A 22,732-nucleotide genomic window follows, 5' to 3' on the forward strand; every position below is an offset into this window, starting at 1 on the left:
GGAGGCCAGGAGGCTCCTTGCTTTGAGCCGACGCGTTTTAATTCAGCTTAATCCCATTAGGAAGCTCTTCTCCTGCGCCGTTCGTTATTTTTGCACCCTCTTAAAAGTCTTCTCGATGGCATCTGCTCTGTGGGAAGGGGCCCTTTTGAAACATTTTCCCTTTTCTTAAAATCAAGGGGGGGGGAGGAAGGGGAAGGAGAAAGCTACAATCTCTCCCTGAAGTGGGATATGTGTTTTTCTAAAAAGAATCGGGTCTTTTTTCTGGCTAACATATGGCAGCATTCGACAAAAGGCTGCAGAAGGACTTAGTGGGAAAGACGGGACAAGCTAGCCAGATGGGCAGGGTGGGGGGAGAGGTAACGGAGAAGGCCCCCCCCTCTGGTAGGCAGTGCTGAAATGCTGGAGTCAGAGGAAGGCAGAAGCCCCCACTCCTTCCAGCAGGGCTGCCCCACACCCCTTTCCACCCTTTCGTTAATGTTTGGGAGAGAATCCCGCCGCAGGTAACGTAGTGCCATTTAGTGCTTTAAAATGCAAATAAGGTTTTAAAACACACACACACACACGCGCACACACACACACATGGAGTGGTTCATACCTCCAGACGTAACTGCCGCTCAGGGCTAACATTTCCAGTGCAAAGTGCAATCTCTTCCCTTTCTGTGGCTGACTTTCCCTTATCAATAGGAGGAGAGGGGCAGACTGGCCGGTCCCCCACGGGTGGGGCTGAGCCCACCCAGAGAGGGGGGGGGATCAAGGGGAGAAAAGGCGGTCGCTCTGGGGGCCTGCAGAGAGGGGCTCCTTCGTCACCCACGGAACCCGCCCAGGGGTTTTGGCTAAAGGATGCTGCCTTCGCACAAACACACGAGCCTCTTTCCGACTAGCTTCTCTGGCGACCCTCCAGGCAGAGCTAAGAGGAGGAGGAGGAGGCCGAGGGGATGATGCTGAAGGTCCGGTTTGATTTGTGCGGGAGGCCGAGCAGAAGAGGCCACAGGCCGGGCTCTGGAGTAGTTCTAACTAGAGCCAAGCCAGGGTTGGATGCATGACTATTGTGCATAAGCAAGGGGAGGGGGGGGAGGACTGGAAAGCCAGTGGGAATGGAGCCTGTGCAAGTCGTCATGCAGGTCTCTCACTTTTTTTTTTTTAAAAAAAAGGGGGGGAATCTCAGCCTCATCAACGGGGCAGAGGCGTGAGAGGGAGTTAAGTGGGACAACCCCCCCCAAATCTGAGTGGCAGAAGGGCTGTCAAGAGCCTCCCAAGGTGAAGGAAATGAGGCCGAGTCCCAGAGGAGGGAAAAGAGCCCACCTGATCTGGGGCCACCGGGGATGGGAAGGGGCCCCTCGCTAGCCAGAACGCTCTTGGCATGGGCTGCCGCCGCCTCCTTCTGTGCAGGGAGAGTGGGGAGGGGAGGGGGAGAAGGACCGTTACAGAGCAAAGAGGGCGTCCTCAGACCGGTCCGGCTTCCTTTTGCTGGGGGGGTTCGCGGGGGGCGCTCTGGGCTCCTCCTGAGGAGGGGAGGGCAGGTTGGGGATCCTCTCAGCCGCTTTGGCACGCTCCTCCAGGAACCGGTCGAATTCTGCAAGGTTTAAAAAAAAAAAAAAAGGCTCAGGGGGGAACAGTCCCAGTGCTATTTGGCCATCCATCCCTCCCATCCCCTGCCCAAGTCCAGCCGAGGGTGGCCTGAGACCACGAGGAGGAAGAGGGCCTGGTCGGGGGTGACCAAGGCAGGGCTTGGGCTCTGAAGCAGGATTGTCCAGAAGAGAAATGGCCGACTGGCTGCAAGGTTTAACAGGATAACAGCGTTGGAAGGGACCTTGGAGGTCTTCTAGTCCAACCCCATGTTCAAGCAGGAGACCCCGTGCCGTTTCAAACACACGGTTGTCCAATCTGTCTTCCTGGCCGGTGTGCATGTCGCACGTATCCACTTTGCAGAGTTAACGAGGGAGGAGCTGACCGAGCAGGGTCTCTTCTACCCTGCTAGCCTTCATTAGCTCCCCTCTCTCGGGTGTTTGGGGGGGGTCCCTCCAGCCCCAGATGCTTTCTGTTGCCAGGGCAGCAGGGGAGGGCCTCCCCCATCGCCTGGCAGCTCCCCCTTTTCATTAACCGAGGTAGCCCCTCGATCCCTGGGCTGCTTACGCACCTTCGCTGGTCACGCCTTCTTCCAGCTCATCTCCTTTCTGGAATTGGAGGAAGACGGAAGGGGAGAGGGGGAAAGAAAAGAGAGAAAGCTCACCGTTGTTATATCCTTCCTCCTTTAAAAAGAAGTGCAGAGAGCGCAAGTATTTGCCAGCAGGCTGGCCCAACGCAGGGAGATCTCAAAGACTGAGCTCCGGCTTGACCCAACGCGGGATTTTAAAAAAAACAAAAAAAACAGGGAGAAAAATGTGGTCGCTGGACAGCAGTTCACATATTTCTGGGAATGAAAAACAGGGACTGACCCGCTCGGCTTTGTCCAATGGACAAAAGGGGCCTTCCAGATTCAGGGATCAGCTTCCCCCAAGCTGAGGCGATGCCCCACAGTTTGGGCCCCTGGGACGATGACCTCCCTGGAAGGAGAGGCGGCAGCCGAGCAACTTTAACCCAAATGCAAAGATGGGCTGACTGTTAATGGCCGTCACTCGTTGCCCTGAAAAGAAGCCGCAGCTTTCGTGGCCTGCTCCCATTAGAAGGTCCTTGTCCTACTTGGAGCCAGGGGGCACCGTGGACCTCTCTCTTCCCAAGGACCCGGCCTGGCATCCCCACATTCGGGACCAAACCATCGGCCTGGGAGGAGGGCTGTTTTCTTATGAAATCCAAAGCCTTGAAGGATCAGCGTGCGCGGACAGACGTGTGGGGTCTCCCAGGCAGGAGTGGGGGTCCTATCCGGCCAGCAGGGTCCTTGGGGGAGGGGGCATGGTATTTCCCCATTCCAACACTCAGCCAAAAGCCCTCCAGGGAGTTCTCCCCCTCCTTGGGGTACTTTTCCGCTCTGCATCTTTTAACGTCTCTCTCACAGGCCTGTGTTTCTCCTCCACCTGGGCGACCCTAAGCGGTCTGGACTTCGGCTCCCAGAACTGAGGGACGCTGTTGCTGCTGCTCATCGGCCGTCTAAGTTCCTCAGGGTTTGCCCACCCACCCCCTCTCTCCTCCAGCGCCCAGCTGCTCCAGCTGCTCCCCGTATCGGATGGCTTCTGCCTGAGGCTCTGCCAGAAGCCCGACCCTCCCCGCCTTCCCTTCCCCCCCCCCGCATCCTTTCCCATGAACAGGCAGTCCTCGACTTACGGCCACAACTGAGCCCATTTCTGTTGCTAAGTGAAACGTTGGTTAAGTGATTTTTGCCCCATGTTACGACTGTTCTGGCCACTGTTCTTAAGTGAATCACTGCAATGGTTAAGTTAGTCTGGCTTCCCCCTTGACTTTGCTTATCAGAAGGCTGCAGAAGGGGAATCACGTGACCCTGCGACCGTCATAAATACGAGTCAGTTGCCAAGCGTACGAACTTGGATCAGGCGACCAAGGGGATGCTGCAACGGTCCCAAGTGTGAAAAACGGTCCCAAGTCACTTTTTTCAGTGCCGTTGTAACTTCGAACGGTCACTAAATGAACTGTGGTAAGTGGAGGACTGCCTGTGTTTTAGAAACGTGTGCCAGAGGTGAGCTGCTGCCCGGGCATCGCCTTGCCCTCCTCGGAGGCAAACGAAACAAGAAAAGAGGACCAGAGCAGAAGAACCGAAGAGTCTCTTACCACGTCGGTACTCAGCCACTCCTCAATGTCCTCCATGACAGAGGACTGTGGGACGGGAATCTAGGCAGGGCAGCGAGATGGGAAAACAAGGCCAAAAACACACCCAGAAATACGGGCCCAGAACGGGACAGAAGAAAAGAGGGAGAAAGGAAAGAGAGGGGGAAGAGGAACAAACAAAAAACAAAACACAAATATAGGCTGTGTAAGATGCATTGCTGTTGTAAAAACAAAACGAAAAAGTGCATTTCATCATCGCAGAGGGATTGCAACCGAACGGAAAAAAGCACACGCACAAATAAAGCAGTGTGAAACAAGGCAATGTGGCTAGCAAAACTCAACACAGGAAAGGTTATGATGAGTGAAACGGGGAGAGGCGGGAGGGGGGCATCCTATAAACCAGGAGCAGACGGGCTGCCCTCTGCTTCCTAACCGATACGGAAGATAGGAAAGCAGGCAGGGCGCCCAGAGACAAGGCGGATGGTGCCCTGCGTGGGGACGGGTGGGCGGCAAGGCTGGCGAAGGTGCCCACCCAAGTGTGCGGCTGGGTGAGAGACACAGACCCGCGGGAGGAGCCCGGTCCATAAGCATCAGTCTGGGACCTGCTAGCTGTACAACTCGGAATCTGAACTCCGAGATTCCTTTCCCCCTGTTCCTCTTTCAGGGGCACAAAGAAGTGGTTGCTGGCCAAATTCTGGCCCACACAAGCGTAAGGTGTTTCTATGTACACACATCCACCCACAGACACACGGCACATTCGTTCTGCCTGCTCTCCCGCCAACTACTTTCTCTCTGGACAGTTGATGGCGGCTAACATCAGGCTGCCAAGAGAAGGCCTCGGTCAATATTGCAGCCGATTTTAGTCTGAATTCCGCTTGTCAAGCCGGGGGCCTCTCGCCCAAATGGTGCGCAACCCCAAGATTCAAAATTCATTCCGTCATTTCTCTCCCTCGTCCTTCAGACTGCATCGTCCGTATAAGGTCTAAAAAAGCCTTGTTCATTCCCTGCTTGGTAAAGATGGTTTGGCTAAAAGCTGTGGGGCTGCTCCAGACACAGATTGCGTGTGCGTGTGCGAGGAGAGACCTGTTGTTATCTTTATCAAATCTCTGCTAGGCAGAGCTGGCTTCTGCTGCAATCGCACATAACGAGATTTCCCCGAGCCTGAACACTCATTAAAAAAAAACCCTAGCAAATTATACTCAGGCTTTAGACCCAAACCTGTATCTTGCCATTCCAGATATCGCAATTGCTTGCTTTTTATCTTACATTTGCTAAACATTCCCTCTTCGCTTGGGTCAGAAGCAACCACCATAATAACCATGGCTTGCCAAGTCACAGCTGGGGCCACTTTTTGTGCGCTGGTCAAGGATCAAAATGGAAAGGAAGCTCCTTCAAAGCCGCTCGGCTGCTCAGTCTAGACTACGAGGTGCCTGAACCGAAGGGGGCGAGCCATCCAAAAGGAGACATGTAGAAAAATATTCTGCAAAAGAGGATGAGCTTCAGGGTATCTCCGACCCAACTCGCTCCTTCAAATTTCCAGCCCTTGGCCAAGGACTCTTGGTGTGTCCTTGCACTTCCGCTCACTTGTCTGCTTGCACACTTGGGCAGGTCTACTTTATTATGTGTCTCATAAACACACACGGTTAACAGCTGCTGCTGCTGCTGCTGGTGGTGGAAACACGGTTAGGGATTAGTTGGACAGAGGAGGTCAAGTATGTCCGTGTTAAAAACAAACGGGGACCAGGAGCTTGCGAAGGACAGACCGGGGAATGCCAGCCTGTCCAATCCTGTACGGGTGTTATTAAGGGGTCCACAATGGGGGCAGTAACCTTTTTCCAAGCCAAAGAAACACAAGCTAACAATGAGGATGGGTTGCTCTCTGGTGCTGCCTGTTCAACCTGTGGCAAAACCCCGAACGTCCCCCCCCCTTTGCTAAAGACTTGTGTTTACCAGGGAGGGGAAAAAGGCGATACTGCAGGTATTAAAAAAAAGACGACGACAGGACAAGGAGCCAGTGGAGAGATCCATCCAAGGGTTGGAAAACAAGCCCACCCCCCTCGAGCACTCTTGGCCCCCCTCTCCGAGAAAAATACAGATAGTCCTTGACCACAACTGAGCCCAAAATTGCTGCTGTCCAGTGAGACCTTTGTTAAGGGAGTTTTGCCCCATTTTACAACCTTTCTTGCCTCAGCTGTTAAGCGAATCACCACTGCTGATGTTAGCCGCCTGGTTGCTACGTGAATTTGGCTTCCCCCTTATGACTTCGCTTGGGTCAGAAGGCCACAAAGGGGGATCCCGTGACCCTGGGACGCTGCGACCGTCATAAATGTGAGCCAGTTGACAACTGTCTGACCAGGGGGGGACGCTGCAAAGGTTGTAAGTGTGAAAAAGAAGTGTGTCGCTTCTTTCAGTGCTGTCATAACTTTGGACAGTCACTAAACGAACGGTTGTAAGTTGAGGAGTAGCTGTATTCAGCCCCGACCGTCCCACCCTTCCATCTCTCCCCGGATGAGGCTCCCCCCCTCCTTTTACGGCCACCACCCTGGTACTGTGTGAAGAGGTGGAGTGACGGGTAAACCGAGGGTGGTGAGGCCGGCAGAAAGGGACACCGGGAGGGGTGAGGACAACATGGAGGGAGGAGGGGATGTCACTGGACGGCAAAACGGTCCTCACCATTCCTTGGGAGATGAGCCACCTGTCTATGGGCTCCATGGGGCAACTCCCACCTTTACCTCTCCTCTGTGTGTTGAGAACAGAGAGCCTCATTACCATAGATGAAACAAGAACCGCGTTTCCCCCCCTCCCAAGGCAGACCCAGGACGTCCAGCGCAGGTGCCTGGAAAAGCTTTGGGCACCCTACTCTCCCACCTGGTTCTACCTGCGGGTGGCCCGACCCAGAATCGGCAGCATGAGGGTAGGAGAAGCACCCCTCCGTGCCCACTTCCTGAGACAAGAGGGCCTTGAAGCTGGCGGAAAGGGGCCAGGTCTTCGTCTGCAAGGGTCCCAACAAGCAATGCTTTGGGTACTGGCCAGCCAAGATGAGAGGCAGTTGCTAAGCTGGGCGGTTATGGAGTCGTGCCCGATTTTACCAACGTTTTAGCCATGGTTAAGAGAATCAAGGCTGAGAACTGAAAGGGCAGAGATTGCTACTGGGTGCAAGGGCTGCCGACACCCTCAAGTCAGCTGGAGAGCAAAATAAGGATGTCTTCACCTGCGGGCAAAGCCTTGGGGGGGGGGGAGAGAGACACACCTTCAAGTACTTTGACCCTGCTCCAGGAGGCCCTTTGAGCTGACAACACACTAAGCCGTTGGTCCCCAACCTGGTGCCCTCCAGACTTGTGCAATCCATTCTCCCCAGCCAAGCTCAAGAGGTCTGATGCAGGCATCAAATGGGAGCAAAGGTTCCCTACCGCACTTTCACTGATCTGGATTCAAATCCTGGCCATAAAGTGAATTGGGCAAATGCAAATCTCTCATTTTAACGGGGGGACAGAGGAAGAGAAAAGAGCCACTGACACTGCCTTGAACTGCTTGGGGGAAACACAAAGGTGGCCCATTTATTCTGATGAAATAAAATTAATTAGAGATAGACGGATGTTGGGGTCCTACAAAGGCCAGAATAAGGAAGGGGGTGATCAGCTGGAGAAAGTATAAAAGCCCGGGGAGGGGAGGGGAAAAAACCCTCATGTGGGAAATGAGGTTGACAAATCAGGTCTCTGTGCATTCAATCTGGACTGCAGGAAAAAAAGAAAAGCCCCCCCCCCCCGGTCCCAAAGTAAGCACCCCGTATTTCTCACAGTAAATCAGTGGCCCTTTTAAGCACAACAACATTCAGATGAAGCTGAGAGAAAAGGTGGGTCTTTGGCTTGTCCTCTGGAGTTTCCCACCAACCCACTGAATATACTTCAAATACTTCTAGACTGCTGAGCCCCACAAAGACCAAACAAGGAGACAACCCCAGCTCGCTCTGCTACTTCCAGTCGGCTGCCCCCAAAACAGACAACTGCACACAAGGGAACGCACTGGCCTTCAGCGTCCTCAGCCTGAGAATGGGACACACACAGACCCACACGTACACACACATAGAGCAGAACAGACTTACCCCTCCTGAATTTGGTTTCCGGGTATCCGGGGCAGGTGCCATCCCTTTAGCCATTGGTGGATCCTCCCTTGTCACGCTGGACAAAAGGAAAGAAAAGAATTGCTAAAATAACCAGAAACCAACAATAGCAAAAGAAAACATATGAAAGAGAGGCCAAATTTATTTGTAAAAAGAAAGAAAAACAATGAGTGCAGCCAGATGCAAGCACATTTAACTCTTCCGCCCTCAGGGGCAGATTTGATTATGGGAGCTGAATATACACACATAAAAAGTCCCTAAATCTGGGGATTTCACATCCCCCGAGAAGCCCACCAGGCCAATCCAATTAAGGCAGAGGGAGTTGATTAGATTAAAAATCCCCCCCCCCCCAAATCTGCCACAGGGTGGAGCCAATGAAACAAAGACGAGAAAGCATCATTGATGCTTAAATACCGAGGCGTCTCTGGGAGGTCTCTGGGGGCTGTAATTCATCCAGCAAACCTCCAGAAAGCCAGGAGGGCTCCATTTTTAATAGCCCTGGAAGCGGGGACAAAATTATCACCAAAACAATGGCTTGGCGAGGGCGAGGCATTCCTGAGGTCTCATGAAAAGGTCTCAGGCTGCATTTCTGATAGTCTTTGACTTCTCAGTACATCTGCATTGGCTCTGAGTAGCCTGGAAATAGTCTGAAATACAATCTGAGCCATCAAATTTCCCTCACAAAGCCCTCGGGATAAGATCTGCTCCAATTGTGTATCTAAAACAGGAAAAAAATGTGTTCGTTTTAGCAATGAAAGCCCCTGATCATTCACTGGCTCAGGATTTGAACCTGGGACCCAGAGGATGGCTATTGACTTGAGCAGCTCTTTTGGTCCTAGCAACCAGTTTTACCTAGTGGTTAAGGCGCCTGGTTAGAAAGCAGGTTGACTGTGAGTTCCAGTCCCACCTTAGGCACGAAAGCCAGCCCAACCAGTCCTCCTCTCTCAGCCCAACCCACTTCACAAGGTTGTTGTTGTGGGGAAAATAGGAGGAGGAAGGCGTGTTGGATCTGTTCGCCATCTTGAGCGTACTTTGTAAAAATAATAATAAAGATGGAATACAAATCAATCAATAAATGTCCAGAGAGGCAGCGGCGTCCGTGCCACGGCTACTTACGTTTTATGCTGATCTGCCAAGGAACCGCCTCCTCTCGTTTGTGCAAAGACGTCAAAGTCATCCCGGGGATTGCTGGGGGGGAGCGAGCTGAGGGCCCCACTCACGTTGTTTGTGCCCAAGTCTACAGAGAGACACAGAGGACACAAAGCAAAGGAAGAGGGGCCTGCTTTGCTTTGAACAAAAAAGCAGCACTCTGAACAAAAGCAGCCTTTTGATAAGTCTTGGTGCATGCAAACATTCCCTGTAGCCAAGCCTGAAGCCGGCCACATTTCCCCTCCTTCGTTCGTTGCACATGGACAAAAGGCCCAAGGCTCCCCTTGTCTGGTTTCCTCTCCCGGTAGGAGTCCAGCACCAGCTCCTGAAAGATGAGCTTAGACCGAAGAAAACTCATCCTTGGGGAGATGGGGGGGGGGGAGAGAGAGAGGGAGATCAGATTCAGGCGAAGGACAGATTGGGAAGGGAATGGCGCCACATCCAGTTCTCCTCGCCTCTTTGCAGTGCCAAAGACTCCGAGCCAGAGAAGGGACCGCAGAAATCAATTAAATGAGACACAGCTTGAATGTAATATGGGATGTAAATTTTGACTTGAAGAGCCCTACTGGGACAAACACAGATTTGTGCACAGCATGGTTGACGATTGCGCACAAGGTAATGAAAGGTTGTGTCTTATCGCAGAGACTTATTGTGCACAAATCTGTTATAAACGGGGGAAAGGGCCCCTCTGCATCTAAATGGGTTGGCTCCCAGGTGCTTCCTCCTACACAGCTGCCAGCATCCAACATGGGCAACGACCTAAGCATACTGGGAAACCTCTCAAGTTTCAAAGGACCCCACTAGGGACTAGCTTCTTGGGACTTCCTCCCAATTCTTCAAGAAACGGAAGAAAATAAAATACTCACCGAGCCCAGCAAGCTGAGTGGAAAGGGTGGAGGCGGGGGCAGTGTTTCCCACCATGGGGCTGACCACTGCTGGGGACCCAGGGCCCAGGTCTATCAAGTTGTCCTCGGACACCTCGTTGAGAACCTGCAGGGACATAGAGGGTAGCAGCAGGTCACACAAGAGGAACGGCGTCCCTGCCGGATCACAGGAGTCAGAGGCAGCACCAGGTGGCTCCAATGAAGCCCAGGAAGTTACAGCCAGGAGGGGCATGTTTATACGAGCACCCACCCCCTTAAACCTCTCTTCAGATGTTCTTTCTTTCCCTGGTTATGGCACCTCGGCTAAAAGGGGCAGAATTCTGCATCGCTGAGCCTTCTCTCCCAACACGCAAGGAGAAGAATTACGACCAACCACACGCAGAAAAAACCAAGCAGAACTTGGATTGAACCATTTGGGCCACCACCCTGATTTTCTGATTAGGACGATGGTGTTCCAAGAACTTCCAACCTAGGTATTTTCACGTTCTCCGGATCAGCTTGAAATGGCTGGAAGCAGTCTGATTCCTCCCAATCTGCAAGCAGACCTTCGAGTGTTGCTTTGCCAACAAAGACACAGCCAGTCATGCTTAATATTCAGAGTAAGTGTTAGCAATTCTTAAGGGAAGCGTACACTCTGGTGACAAGGACAGAGAGCAGCTGTTACACTGTTCGGAAAGACTTACCCCATTGCTTGCATTCTGTGCTGACCGACCCAGTCGGTACCGTTCAAACCTAGAGGAAGACAATAAAGGAATAAAAAGGAGGGCAGTGGGCAGTTCTGAACAATTTGGGTCTTCACCCAAAAGCAGGAATGGGGAGAAGAAATCACTGTGGCGCAAAAGGGGGAGAGTTGATTCCGGGAGACCACTACAAGACCCATATGCCATCCTTTCCCCATCTCCCTGATTGCCCATGGAAGTTAAACAGCCCACAAGAAGTGGTTGTCTGCAAAGAGGTGTTTGGGGCCCTATCCTGGAGATGAATTGTGCTTGGGGCAGTTCTTCCATGGAGGGATGGTTGGTTCTCTCTCTCCGAGGCCTTGCTGAAGCGCTTAACTGGACTTGATATCTGCTCCTAGGCAAACTAACATATCCCAATTGGGACCTGTTCTGCAGGGCAGGATCCACATCTGGAATGTAATATCCTGATGGCCACTAGGTACCTGCCACCAGGTCCTGTTTTTGGATGCCTGGCTAGCCTGCATTATTATCCACATTCTTTGAGCCAGATGCCTCTTCCAGGAGGTTCTTTCTGGACCTCTAGCGTCCAACTGTACACATAACACCTCAGCCAGCCAGGCACCGGTGCAGGCAGCTGGGAGTCAATTGTCGACAGCTGATCAGCAGAGAAAGAACTGAAATGGTTTAAAGCAGCTCTGACATTTACGATGCTTCTCTTCCCTGCCTCCTGGGAGGGAAGGGGAGGAGATGAACTGGGAAAGGGAGAAAAGGCTGCGATTTGGCAAAAAGGAAAGACTCCCGAAGGTCTCCTCTTCTGAGGGACACCCCACCCCCACCCCCCATGCTGTCACTAGAGAGGGAAGGCCTTGGGCTTGCCCTGCCCTGGGGCCGGAGGATCTGACTTCTCAAAGAAAAAAGGGATGCCACCTCTCATATCGGAGGAAGACGTTATTCAAGTCATCGTTGGCGTGAAGCAGGTCCTCGGTGACCTCTTCGTTGGACACCCTGGAGATCAGCTCCACAATCCGCTGCTGCATCGCTCGGCAAGTGCGGTTCAGCTCCTAGGAGAGCAGACAGGGAGACGACTGAGAGCAAGGAACAGTCTCCAGGGGTGGTACCACAAGCAGGAGCCAGAAGTTTCATGACCGGGAGGAGTTCCTGCTGCCTTTTGAGTGCATGTTTGCTTCCAGATGTCTCTAAGAGAGCCTGTGGCCCACATCTGGCCTCTTTCGTCGGCTATTTTGGCTCCCTCTGCAAAAGGGGCCCAGCCTATCCAGCCGATCCACCCCTGCCCACTGGACATCACATCCACAGCAAGAGAAGCCAGCTTCCCCCACCGGACGTCCCATGAGCAGTGGGTGACCTTTAAACAAAGCCAGCCCGAGTCTGGAGGCTTCCCTGCCCGGATGAAAAATCAGCGGAGGGGTGACAGCATCCAACCTTTGAGAAGAGTAAGAAGCTGCCTGGGCTTCCTCTGCCGAGATTGACATTCAGCGCGTGGCATAAACCCCCACTCAGGTTCTCCAGCTGCTGCAACAGCTTGAGGACCAGGTTTGCCAACGTCGGCTTTAATCTCGTCAGTTTAGAGCCAGACGGTGACATTTCAGACGTCTGGACTCAGGTAGTGGAGAAAACCGGCTTGCACTGCGTCAGGAAATTGTCTTGTGCTCCGGTGCTTAGCGGTTTCTTTTGTTTTGCCTATTTCTGAGAGGCAAGGGCCAGCCACACATTTATCTCGGTTTCTTAGCTCCAAGTAACTAAAGGGGGACCTACAGACAATGCCTCGTTCTCTGTCATCCCAGAAGGGCCGGGCAGAGAATAATGGACTTAAGTTCCAGGAAGACAGGTGAAATTTGCACCTGATGAGGTGAGCCCTACTTCACAAAGCCTTCTGCCGTTGGTCTTTTGGAAAAGGTGATGCCAGACTTCGCCTGACTTCTGGCTAACCACAAGAGGGGCTGGGAATGGAAGAGGGGGGGCAGGGGTGTCGTTCCAGAGATGAATAGAAGCAGAGGTGGGGAAATCATTTGTCCCGAATGCTGGAATCAGGATCCTTCCCCAAACATCAGATTCGTCTTCAAGAACCAAACGATCCCTTCCGACTCTGGGGCTCCTGAGGTAGCTCCAGACTAAATGGTTTGAATCCATCAAAATAAATACAGGGAGTCCTCGGCTTACGACCGCAATTGAGCCAAAAAATTCTCTTGCTGAGACATCTGTTCAGTGAATTTTGCCCCATTTTTTATCACAGTTGCTAAGTGAATCCGGTTTCTCCATTGACTTTGCTTGTCAGACGATCACAAAAGGGGATCACGTGACCCTGGGACACGCTGCAACCATCTTAAGTACCAGTCAGTTGCCAAGCGTCTGAATTTTGATCCCATGACCACGGGGGGGATGCTGCAATGGCTCTAAGTGTGAAAGACGGTCATAAGCCACTTTTCTCCCTACCGTTGCAACTTTGAATGGCCACTAAATGAACTGTTGCAAGTCGAGGACTACAACAGAAGAGCTAGGAAAATTTCCCTCTGACAGATTCACCTGCAGCAACTCCAGGTCTGAGGAATCCTCTTGCCCGGGGATCATTTCTGTGAGCATCTCCGACATCACCTTTGTGTTGCCACGAACAACGTCCAACTCGCTGCGTAACCGTGCAATCTGGAGGGAAGGGGGGGGGCAGGCAGGGAAGGAGGAAAGTGCTTTTGTTATCTAAAAGCCGACAGGCGTCTCTCATCCTGAAGGAGTGCGGGGGGGGGCACGGCTCCCCCACCCCCACCCCCGGGGGCCCCTTCCTCCCGAGCAGTACCTGTTCCGTGTTTGCTATGATGGGGTCAGCCCCATTCGGAGTGGGGGCCTGAGAAGTTGGGAAAGAGGTAGGGGAGGGCCTGGGGCTGATCTTCTGCTGAGACTGGGAGTTGTGCATGTTGGCAGCCGGGTCGATTTCAGGAACGCTCTAGCAAGGGAAACGGCAGTTGATGAGAGAGAGACCCATCCCACCTTCAAAGAAGCAGAGGGGAAGGTCTGTGCCTCTGTCTGTGTGTGTGTGTGTGTGTGTGTGTGTGATTCTGTTTACAACAGTCACCTAAGTGCTCTGAAGGCCCAAAGAGGGTGGAGTGCAATTGTGCAGCCTCCCATCCAAGCAGCTAGTGGTCTTATCACCCTGGGAGACGGGACGCTAGCATTGTCTGGGGTCAGAGCCTGCAATGTTGTTCTAAAAGGCAGTCAGTTTTTTCCAGCTCAATGAACGTCCCGGCTATTCTATGCTTCATAACTGTACAACTCATCCCCCTCTTTCCTGTGCAGTTCAGAGTCTAGAGCCCTTGGCTCGGGGCTTTTATTCCCAAGGCTTAGATACTTGCTCTCTGTGGGGTGTGTATTGGAGACAGGGCATCCAGATCAGCCACGGGAAACTCTATGCCTTTCCTCTTCAGCTCTTCGTAAATGTGCACGACTCCTGTGAGGTCAGGGCTGCTTCGAAAGGCATCGGCCCAAGCCTGAAAAAATAAAAATAAAAAGCAGGCAGGATCGTCAGGCTGCTTCTACACAGTCCATGTTGCTTCACTAAGGCAGCACGCCCCCCCCCCCCCAATCTTTTGGGCACCAGGGACCGGTTCCGTGGAGAGAGGTTTTTCTGCAGACCAGAGGGGGCCTGGTTTCGCGTGCTGCCTGCATCCCATAGATGGGGCTTCACTTGTGCTGACTGGTTGCTGGCATGCTGGGGACCCCTGCAAAGGGGTGTCTGAACTGATCGTTTTTTCTTGGATTCATTACAACTGAGAAATCATGAGACACACCTTCCCCAACAGCCCTAGGAGTGGGTCTTGCTAAAGACCCTCATGAAATTACCCCTCGAATTTATAGTGTGATGGAAAGAAAAGCTATGAAGCAGACTAGAAACAGTCATTCACCCTAACCTTGTAGTTTTTGGCCTGGAGACCTTTATGTGTGATTCAAGAGTCAAAGGTGGGATACAAACCCTCAAACATTGCGCAAGTGAATCAGCTTGTTGCCCAAAAATCTTGAGAAGAGCCATCAGGCCAAGGCAGCCGATGCTGGGTTTGATTCACCCTTTCAAATTAAGAAGCAGGCAGCTGCTTAATGTGCAACTGGAAATATACATATCAAGATTAAAAAGACTATCAACCTGCTAAAGCCTAGTCAGTAGAAGTTTCAAAACTAGCTGGCCTTAAAGCTGTAGGACTTGTGATGCTATACGCTCAGAGAGAAAGAGATACTTAAATTAAAACAGCATACCTGAATCAGAGCAAGGACTTTATCTTGAACAATCGTGGGAGGATTATTCTTGGGTGAAATTATTTTAACCAGGACGCCATCTATGAAATCTCGGTTTGCTACGAGGATATGGAAGCGGTGGCCGCAGTTCTTTACACACGTTTCCAGAACCTTGGTGTGAAAAACACATTTCAGGTGCAGAAGAGAGAGTCAACACTCAGCATCCTAAAAAGAGAGAGCTGCTAGGTCGGGTTCTAGGGCGACGGACTTGTTCCCCCAAGTCTCCAGATCTTTAGTTGTACTTACTGTTAGAGCGAGCATCACCTCTCTGTAGTTCTTGTTTCCATTCAGCCTCTTCTTGAGAGCTCTAACGGCATCCTTCGGGCTGAGGAGAGAAGGAGGAGAGGATGGGGAAAGCCCCAGGTGCCTCTGAAGCACAGAAGCACAACAACCCCGGTTTTAAGCTGTTTGTGCACACCTGTTTTGAACCTGGGTGCTTGGAGGCTCCAGTGTTGGCTCAATTACAGCAGAGCATCTCAAAGGAAAACAGAATCCCCCAAGGGAACAGACAAATAGTTTCAGCAATTTTTTAAAAAAACAAAACAAAACCCAAAGCTAGGCCAGGAGCTATGAAGATGCTGAAAAGAAGCCAGCAAAAAGATGTTGCTTTTGTGATGCTTTTGCCTAAAAGGAGACTGCAGGAGATTGATCAACAATACTGCAATGGCGTTTAAACACACAAAACCACTTTGGACTAAAGTATTCCAGCTGCTCGAAATATTGTTGAGCAGCTTCTTGAACAATATCTTATTTAATGAGCTTCTTCAGGCTTAGAATCAAATGCTGGGGACTGAAGACACACAGGAGTTTGGCTTACACAGCTTCAAGCCATTGGTCCCTCTCGCATCATCTTCGTTTGTTAGATCTGAGGCAAGTAAATACTGAACTGAGCATCCAAACCGCCGGCAGAGTCAACCTGACCAACAAGCAACTACTCTTCCCAGAAAAAAAGGCCTCCAAAATTGCAAAAGGCAATTTTGCCCTTAGCTAAGATGGTGCACGCACACCTACCCTTCTTCTGTCTCGTTGATGATGTCACATATCTCCATGTTCAGCGTCCAGTCTTCGCTCTGTAGGGAGCCATCAGTGGCCTTTTCTGTAAAACAACCAAATACGCTGCTCGTTTTCTGAGAAATTGACAGCCGGTTCATTAGGCCAAACTGGTAAGCCTCACCTACAGCTCCGTGCAGGGCAACACAAGATCCTTCTGGGCAAATGATCCACCACACACTTGTTTGGATTTACATAAAATATAGTGCCAACAGACGGTGTCACAGTTTGCAAAAACTGAGCAATCTGAAGGGTCTTTATTAAATGACCCATAAAAAGATTATGCCTTGGACAAAAGATCAGTTCTTTTAACATTTGCATTGAAATATTATTATGGTAATGTGCTAGTCATCTATTTATTCTTTTGTTACATGAAAAATTACTGTTTGGCAACAATTTTCAAAGTGTTTGTCTTTTGTAAAGAGGTCTCAGGCTGAATATTTCTGATCTAGCTGAAAGCTGACAAATTATAACTGGGTATAATATACATTTGTGTGTACGTGTGTATGCATGCGCGCACACACACACACAAATACCCTTAAGTATTTTATATTAGCAAGAGATAAAGCATACAATACTAAGTCAACCAATCTATTTCTTGTTATGTGTTCCTTTTGAAGATTTAATTTTCAATTCCTGAGGATTTCTTCTTACAATATAATCCATCTGAAATAGGCTTATGGCACTCTCAAAGCACTTTGCAATATGGATGCATTCTGGCATGTACGATGTTATTGGTCTGCAGAAATATTCCACCACCAAACCTCAAGTACCAATCACATCCTGGTCTGAGGCCACTCTAGCGTCTTTTCAAGTTATTCATAGCAGCTAATTTACAATGTGTACTGCAGAGGGCTCTAATTTTATCAGAGGGGATAAAAGGGGAGCTTTTGAGTTTTGTGGTCCGAAGTCGAAAAATAATCACCCCATCTTCTGTTTCAAGGAAATGGTCCTTTGCTATTTAGAGTGACTGCAGTGGAATATATCTTTTATCGTTGCTGGCTGTTAGAACCTGACACTGCTGGGTACTTTCGCCAACCTCATTTACTCCATCCTCTTAAGCCACGGATGCTACGAAGGGTCAGTTGCAGATCAGTAAGTTAAGGTCCAATTCTTGCAAGACAGATTGACTGAGCTAAACAATATGGTTTATTGAGTAACCCCTGAGTAAAAGGGTTGCTACATGATGTCAAGTCTGAAGCCATGGTTTATGAACCACAATAGCTAAACTCACATGGTATCTTCAGCTGAAACCCAAATACTGTAAATTCCATTGGGGCTTAGCTTGATGTGTGAACCAAGCCATTCTCTTGGTCAGCAGGCAATCTAATTGGAAACAGAATGAGAATTGGAAGAGAAGTGGTCTATTTTTTTATATGCAGGCCTATGCTTGCTTTACTGATTTATCATTTTTATTACTGTGGTGCTACAGAGTAACATGTGTGCCAAGCCATAGTTTGCTTCTATTAGCAATATGTTGCATCGAACTAGACCTACCTAAATTTAAAAAAAAAAATTGGAATCCTGCACAGAACTTAAACATTCTCATTCCCCCCCCCTTTTTTTAAAAAAAAATGTGGTTCTTTCACCCTTTGGATTTTTGTCTTCAGGAATATTTTTGCATTAGCATTTGGCTATTAAGCACCGGATATGCCAGAAGCTAGCATACAATTTTGCATGTTTGAAAACAAGAGTAGGGAGGAGTTAGAAGATCCCAAGGAAGATTCCATGCTTAGAGAAAAGGAACTAAAAAGCATATAATCAGCAATAGTCATGACCTGTTGACAGACATCATTTAATCACCTTTCTACTTGCAGGAAGGAGCTAAGAGGAAAGAGGGAGGAGAGGCAGAGATTCTTCCTGGATTCCTTGGAGAAAATGGACAATAATGAAACAATGCAGCGTCCCTCACTGGTTTTAAATTGGGAAGCCATTATTAACACAAGCCTGGGTTTGGTGTCCAACAGCTTTCACTGTTTGAATATTTCTCCTAATGTCCACCCCAGGGGTCTCCAAACTTGGCAACTTTAAGACTTGTGGACTTGGCTGCCTGAGTAATTCTGGGAGTTGAAGTCCACCAGTTTTAAAGTTGCCAAATTTGGAGCCCCCTGATGAGTAGCCACCAGTGAGAAGCCAACTGAATTTAAAGCCTGAAAGAATCCACAATTTGAGAAAACACAGAGAAGTTCTTCCTCCAGCCTGAATTATCTGACATCCTGTAGTCTGAGGTTCTGTGGGTACCTTCATTAGCTAACTCTCAGTCTCAGGGAACAATTATGATGGTCTTCTCAGAGTTTAACACATCTCTGGGAGCTTATTTGGCCAACTCTGTGCTTTCACAGAAATCTTGTCCAATATTTCATGGTCAAAAGATTCCGTGTCATCACAAATACGGCAAACACATAGAGGGAGTTGCATCAGGGATGATGCATATAAACATATTGCTCATTAACCTTCAGAAAGTGTTTATTCCTTTACTGCTTCAACCTGTTTCACAGCTGAGTTATTTACATTTTACAACAGAGAAAGATAAGCCTCTGATCTTCTCAAACCTTTCCTGTAGAATGTTTGCTCATAAATGTCCTAGTGTGCTGGAGATTAAATTTTCATGGGAATCAATGCCATTTACTAGCAGAGGAAGTACAATGCTGATGCATTTCTAGCCCTAGATATTTTCGGAGGCCACCAGCTTTAACTGCAGATGCCAAAGCTATCATCAATCCTATAGACTAATAGGACTAGTCCCCATCTTCCCTAATATCAAAAGAGCCACCAAAGAACGACAAACAGTGAGACACATATGAGCCAGGAAGAACCACAGAAACATTCAACAAGGAAAACTCAGTGAACTATGAACTACTTCAGCCAAGGTAATACAGCAGAGGGTTATTCTTTCGTACAAGACATGTTTGTTTTTCCATCCCCGTTCAAATTAAAGTGAAATCCCTCACAGGCTTCTCTTGTTTTTAAGGTCATTTGCCCTAAGCCACGAGAGGAAAACTTGTTATACTGTACACGACTTGCACGATCTCCGCTTGTTTTACTGTACACGATCTCCGCTTTTTCCTGGGAAGTCAACAACTGTGTCACATAATGTCAGTGTCATATATCCCAGAGTCTGCAAGATTACTAGGTCTTCAACATGAAAACTCCAAATTAGGGAGGAGGAGATGTGTGCAATTAAACTTTGGGCAATTCCTGACATGAGGCTTTGAAATACATATATATATATATATATAAGCAACTTTTTGTCGACTGAGATCAGATCCCACTCTGCAAGCCAAGTGGGATGTTTTGATCTTTGATAAACACTGTGTGCGTAGCAAACCTTTGGTTTTGTTGTTTTTTTTTAAAAAAAAATCAACAGTCAAAGAGGCGAATGCAATCTAAACCACTAAACATTTTCTTTAGAATAAAGATTTTCACACTATTATTTCCCATCTCTTGCCTAAGAGAGCAGAAATAATAGCGTGTAACTTCTTTACTCATGGTGCAGTTGGCCAATTTTAGGCTTAGGCACAGCTACAATTTTTCAAGCGCAGCTACTTCCATTGTGAAGTTCTACCTATATTGTGCCATCCGGGCTGGGTTCACTCAATGAACTAAACTATAGTTATGTTTCATAACTCCTTAAAAAATCATAATGCAACATCCTAAACCAAGAAGAACTAAATCCTCTGCCGGCTTAGTGAAGTATCTGAACTAGTCTCTATATGTTCTAATTCAAAGATCTGACAATTTCAAGGCAGCAACATTTCGGGGAATTCATTCAGAACTTTAGAAGTCTCTCCCGAATCAAGACCACATAGAAAGTGTTATCTAACAAAACAAAATTTTTAAAAAGAAGCAGTGCTCTGTTTTTATCTGTTTCTCTTTCAGAGTTTTTTACGTTTTTCTCTCCCAATAAATTGCAACAATACATGTACTGTAAAGAAAATTCTTAGAATTGCAGTAATGTCTCCTTTTAAATAAAAGGATGTTCCGAGTCACTTATTCAAGGTCTTCGTAAAGGTCAACAGAGTCAGATGTAAATGACATTCCTTGTACTATACACAACACTTTCATTATGCAGCCCTCCCTTGTCTGCGTTGGGAATCCATTTTCCATTGAATAAAATGTCACAATTTGTTAGAAAAAAGGCCAGAATCTATTTTTGATACTCCAAGGGCAAAATGAAGGCACCCTAATTAGACTGTTGCCCTTTAGAACAGGATCTCTTATTTCATTCTCAACGATTAGCATCTGCCACAAAGGAAAATGGGCTCAAAGTAAACAGTCTTTACCTACTTTTGGATCAAGCATCTCTACAGCATTCACAAGACTGTTCAACAATAAATTGTGTGTTGATGCATAAGCAAGCAGGTTAACTTCATAAACTGATCAAGATCCTTCCCAGTAAGAAAAGCTTGCGCCCCACTTCCTAATTTTGACTAAAAGCACTATACGGCTAGGTAGAAACACAGGTTTTGCATTTCTCAATTCTTCCTTCCAATTTCTGTGTTATATGTCTCAACATGTGCGTATCCTCTCCCCTACATTTCTCAACCTTGCGCCTCAGCTCTGTACTCACTTTCTCCTATTTCCACACTGAGTTCAAGAAAGTGATTTAACGGCCACTGATCAGAAAGTCCACTCACCAAACAATTGTCGGATCCCTCGCTTCTTTAAAGGCATGTTAGATCCAGGAGCTCTCAACCTGCCACACAGCAACTTCCTTAAAGCACGCTCCCATTATGGAAAGGCGTTGGTTTTTTTTAAACAGAACTGGTGCACATCGCAAAGCAGTGTCGTCAAGGTCCTTGCACTCTGACACGTGGCTTTTGTACACCCATCAACCTTCCCACACCCCTGCTTAGTCACTGTTTTTAAGCCAAGAAAATCACAGCTTCTTGAGCCTTAAGTGGAGAAGTTACCGTAAATATCCACAAACAATTTAATCATCCTTCCCTGGATGCCCCCCAGGAGTCTTTTTCAAGATTACAGGACTTCTAAATCTGCACCTTGTTATGTTTTTAAGGCAGTTTTCCCTCTTGGGCATCCTCTGTTTCACTTCCTGCCAGCATTCCTAGCTCCAAGTTCATCCATATGTTCTGAGCATCCCTTTTGGCGATCTCTTCCTTCATTCTCCGGCTGGGTCTTCCTAAAACCTCTACCCTCCATAGCGGCTCCCCCAATTTCCGTCCCCTCTGCCACAGATTCTCTGAAGGCCTTGTACCCCTCCTATTCACACACCAACCCTGACCTATCCACGCTTCCCACTAATGGCTGCAGATTGCTGAAAGTCTGAGCCTGCCAGGCAACGTTATCTTTTATATTGGTTCTCTCCCAAAACATTTATCCACTGTATGAGTGTATATCTATCTATCTATCTATCTATCTATCTATCTATCTATCTATCTATCTATCTATCTACCTACCTACCTACCTACCTACCTACCTACCTACCTACCTACCTATCAACATGCTTGCTTTTTTCGTTTTTTAATCATCAAAGCTTCCACAAAACATATGTCATCCTGCAGTCCGATCCAGCTTTGGGAAGCTGCTGGGCGTGACACAGCTGGCTCGGCACACACTTTCTTGGCTGGGCGCAACCCTCGCCCCCAGGGGAACAGCTGGCCTTTGCCCAGAGGGTCTTTGCAAGGACCCTCCCAAGAGAAACCCCCCTCCCCATGGGTATTCAGAGAGACTTTGTACAGAGCTCTATAGGAAGGAAGCAGCTCATTTGCAGCTGCAGCAGCATCAGATGGGCAGCTGGGAAAGGCCCGGGGGGGGGGCAGGGATGCTCCTCCAGCCGGGCATCCACCCTCACCTGAGAGCCCCTCCCGGGGCTGGTTTGGGGGGTGGGGGGCATCGCCACACATTGAAACCGACCACAACCCTTCCCCCCAACAGGACCCCCCCCATGAGGCATCAGGGCCAAACCCCCCCCTGGGACACAGGCTCTCCAGGGACCGAAGGGGGAGGGGCTGCTTTCTCAGCCGAGGGGGGGAAGCGGGGCACAGGGAGGCCCTTGGGGGAGGGGTGCAAGGGGGTCACTGGGGAGGGGGCACAGGGTGGGCTCTGAGTCGCCTGCAGAGCCCCCCTCCCCGCGTAGAAGGGTCCCTTCAGCCCCGGCCAACCGACCCTGGGGGCCTCAGAGCGGGCCGAGGGGCCGGGAAGCCCCCCCCCATCCGAGGCCCATCCCCCCACTTGGCCTGAGGGCGCCTCAGCCGAGCTCTAGCAGGCCAGGATCCTCCCCTGCGCCCGGCTTACCGAGGCTCTGCCCCACCGGGGTGGCGAAGGGGTTTCCCAGCAGAAACTCCATCTTGGGATGACAACAAACGCGACCGGCCTCCCGGCCCGATCCGCCTCGCTTCGCCTCTCTCCGCGACCTCGTCCCGCCTCCCCGGCCTGAGCGACGGCGGAGGCGTCCAAGCGCGGCGGCACTGGCGCCGTAGGACGGCCCCAACTCCCTTTCTATTGGACGGGGTTCCCGAGGGGCGTTTGGTCATTGGAGGGGCGGGACGCCCATCACTGTCAGGCCAGGGGATTCGACTTGAAAGCGGGCAGCGTCTGAGAGAAGACGACAAGGCGGGGAGCGAGAGGACCCCGCCTTCCCCGCTTCGCGATTGGAGAACGCTGCAGCAGAAGCCCGGAGACTATTGGGTAGCATTCGCAGGTGATTCACAAGCCGTGTGGCTTTCACAACCAATCCCGAGAGGGGACGGCTGTTTATGTGGCTTTTCATTGGTGCGCCAGCTCTGATAGACGTCCGGCAAAGCGAACGCGAATCGAACTCACCTGTTAGCAGCTCAGACGCGAGAAGAAAGGCGGCGAGCTCCATCAGAGGTCATGTG

At 49.8% G+C, this 22,732-nt stretch overlaps 1 protein-coding gene across 1 annotated transcript; it reads right to left on the reverse strand.

Annotated features, from left to right (window-relative positions):
* Positions 1–1,421: 1,421 nt before the first annotated feature.
* TOM1L2 (target of myb1 like 2 membrane trafficking protein) lies at positions 1,422–22,239 on the reverse strand. The gene is made up of 15 exons (XM_015817844.1): positions 22,149–22,239; positions 15,855–15,939; positions 15,090–15,168; positions 14,805–14,954; positions 13,910–14,044; positions 13,357–13,503; positions 13,092–13,208; positions 11,478–11,611; positions 10,554–10,602; positions 9,853–9,976; positions 8,954–9,074; positions 7,820–7,895; positions 3,721–3,780; positions 2,138–2,174; positions 1,422–1,573 (listed from the first exon to the last, which is right to left on the reverse strand). Exons 1-15 carry the CDS (start codon positions 22,198–22,200, stop codon positions 1,422–1,424), a joined length of 1,518 nt encoding a protein of 505 aa, XP_015673330.1. The 5' UTR covers positions 22,201–22,239.
* Between the last annotated feature and the right edge of the window lie 493 nt (positions 22,240–22,732).

This window comes from Protobothrops mucrosquamatus, unplaced genomic scaffold (assembly GCF_001527695.2).
Source record: "Protobothrops mucrosquamatus isolate PMUCROS unplaced genomic scaffold, P.Mucros_1.0 scaffold640, whole genome shotgun sequence".
In the NCBI taxonomy this organism is placed as follows: domain Eukaryota; kingdom Metazoa; phylum Chordata; class Lepidosauria; order Squamata; family Viperidae; genus Protobothrops; species Protobothrops mucrosquamatus.

Excerpts from the sequence above, each read along its gene's own strand:
- TOM1L2 (XM_015817844.1), bottom strand. The coding sequence starts at position 22,200 with ATGGAGTTTCTGCTGGGAAACCCCTTCGCCACCCCGGTGGGGCAGAGC. Across the intron at positions 13,504-13,909 it reads CAATACACACCCCACAGAGA|AGCGTTCCTGAAATCGACCC; the intron begins GCAAGTATCTAA and ends TTCCCTTGCTAG. Across the intron at positions 9,075-9,852 it reads CACTCAGCTTGCTGGGCTCG|ACTTGGGCACAAACAACGTG; the intron begins GTGAGTATTTTA and ends GTCTCTCTGTAG.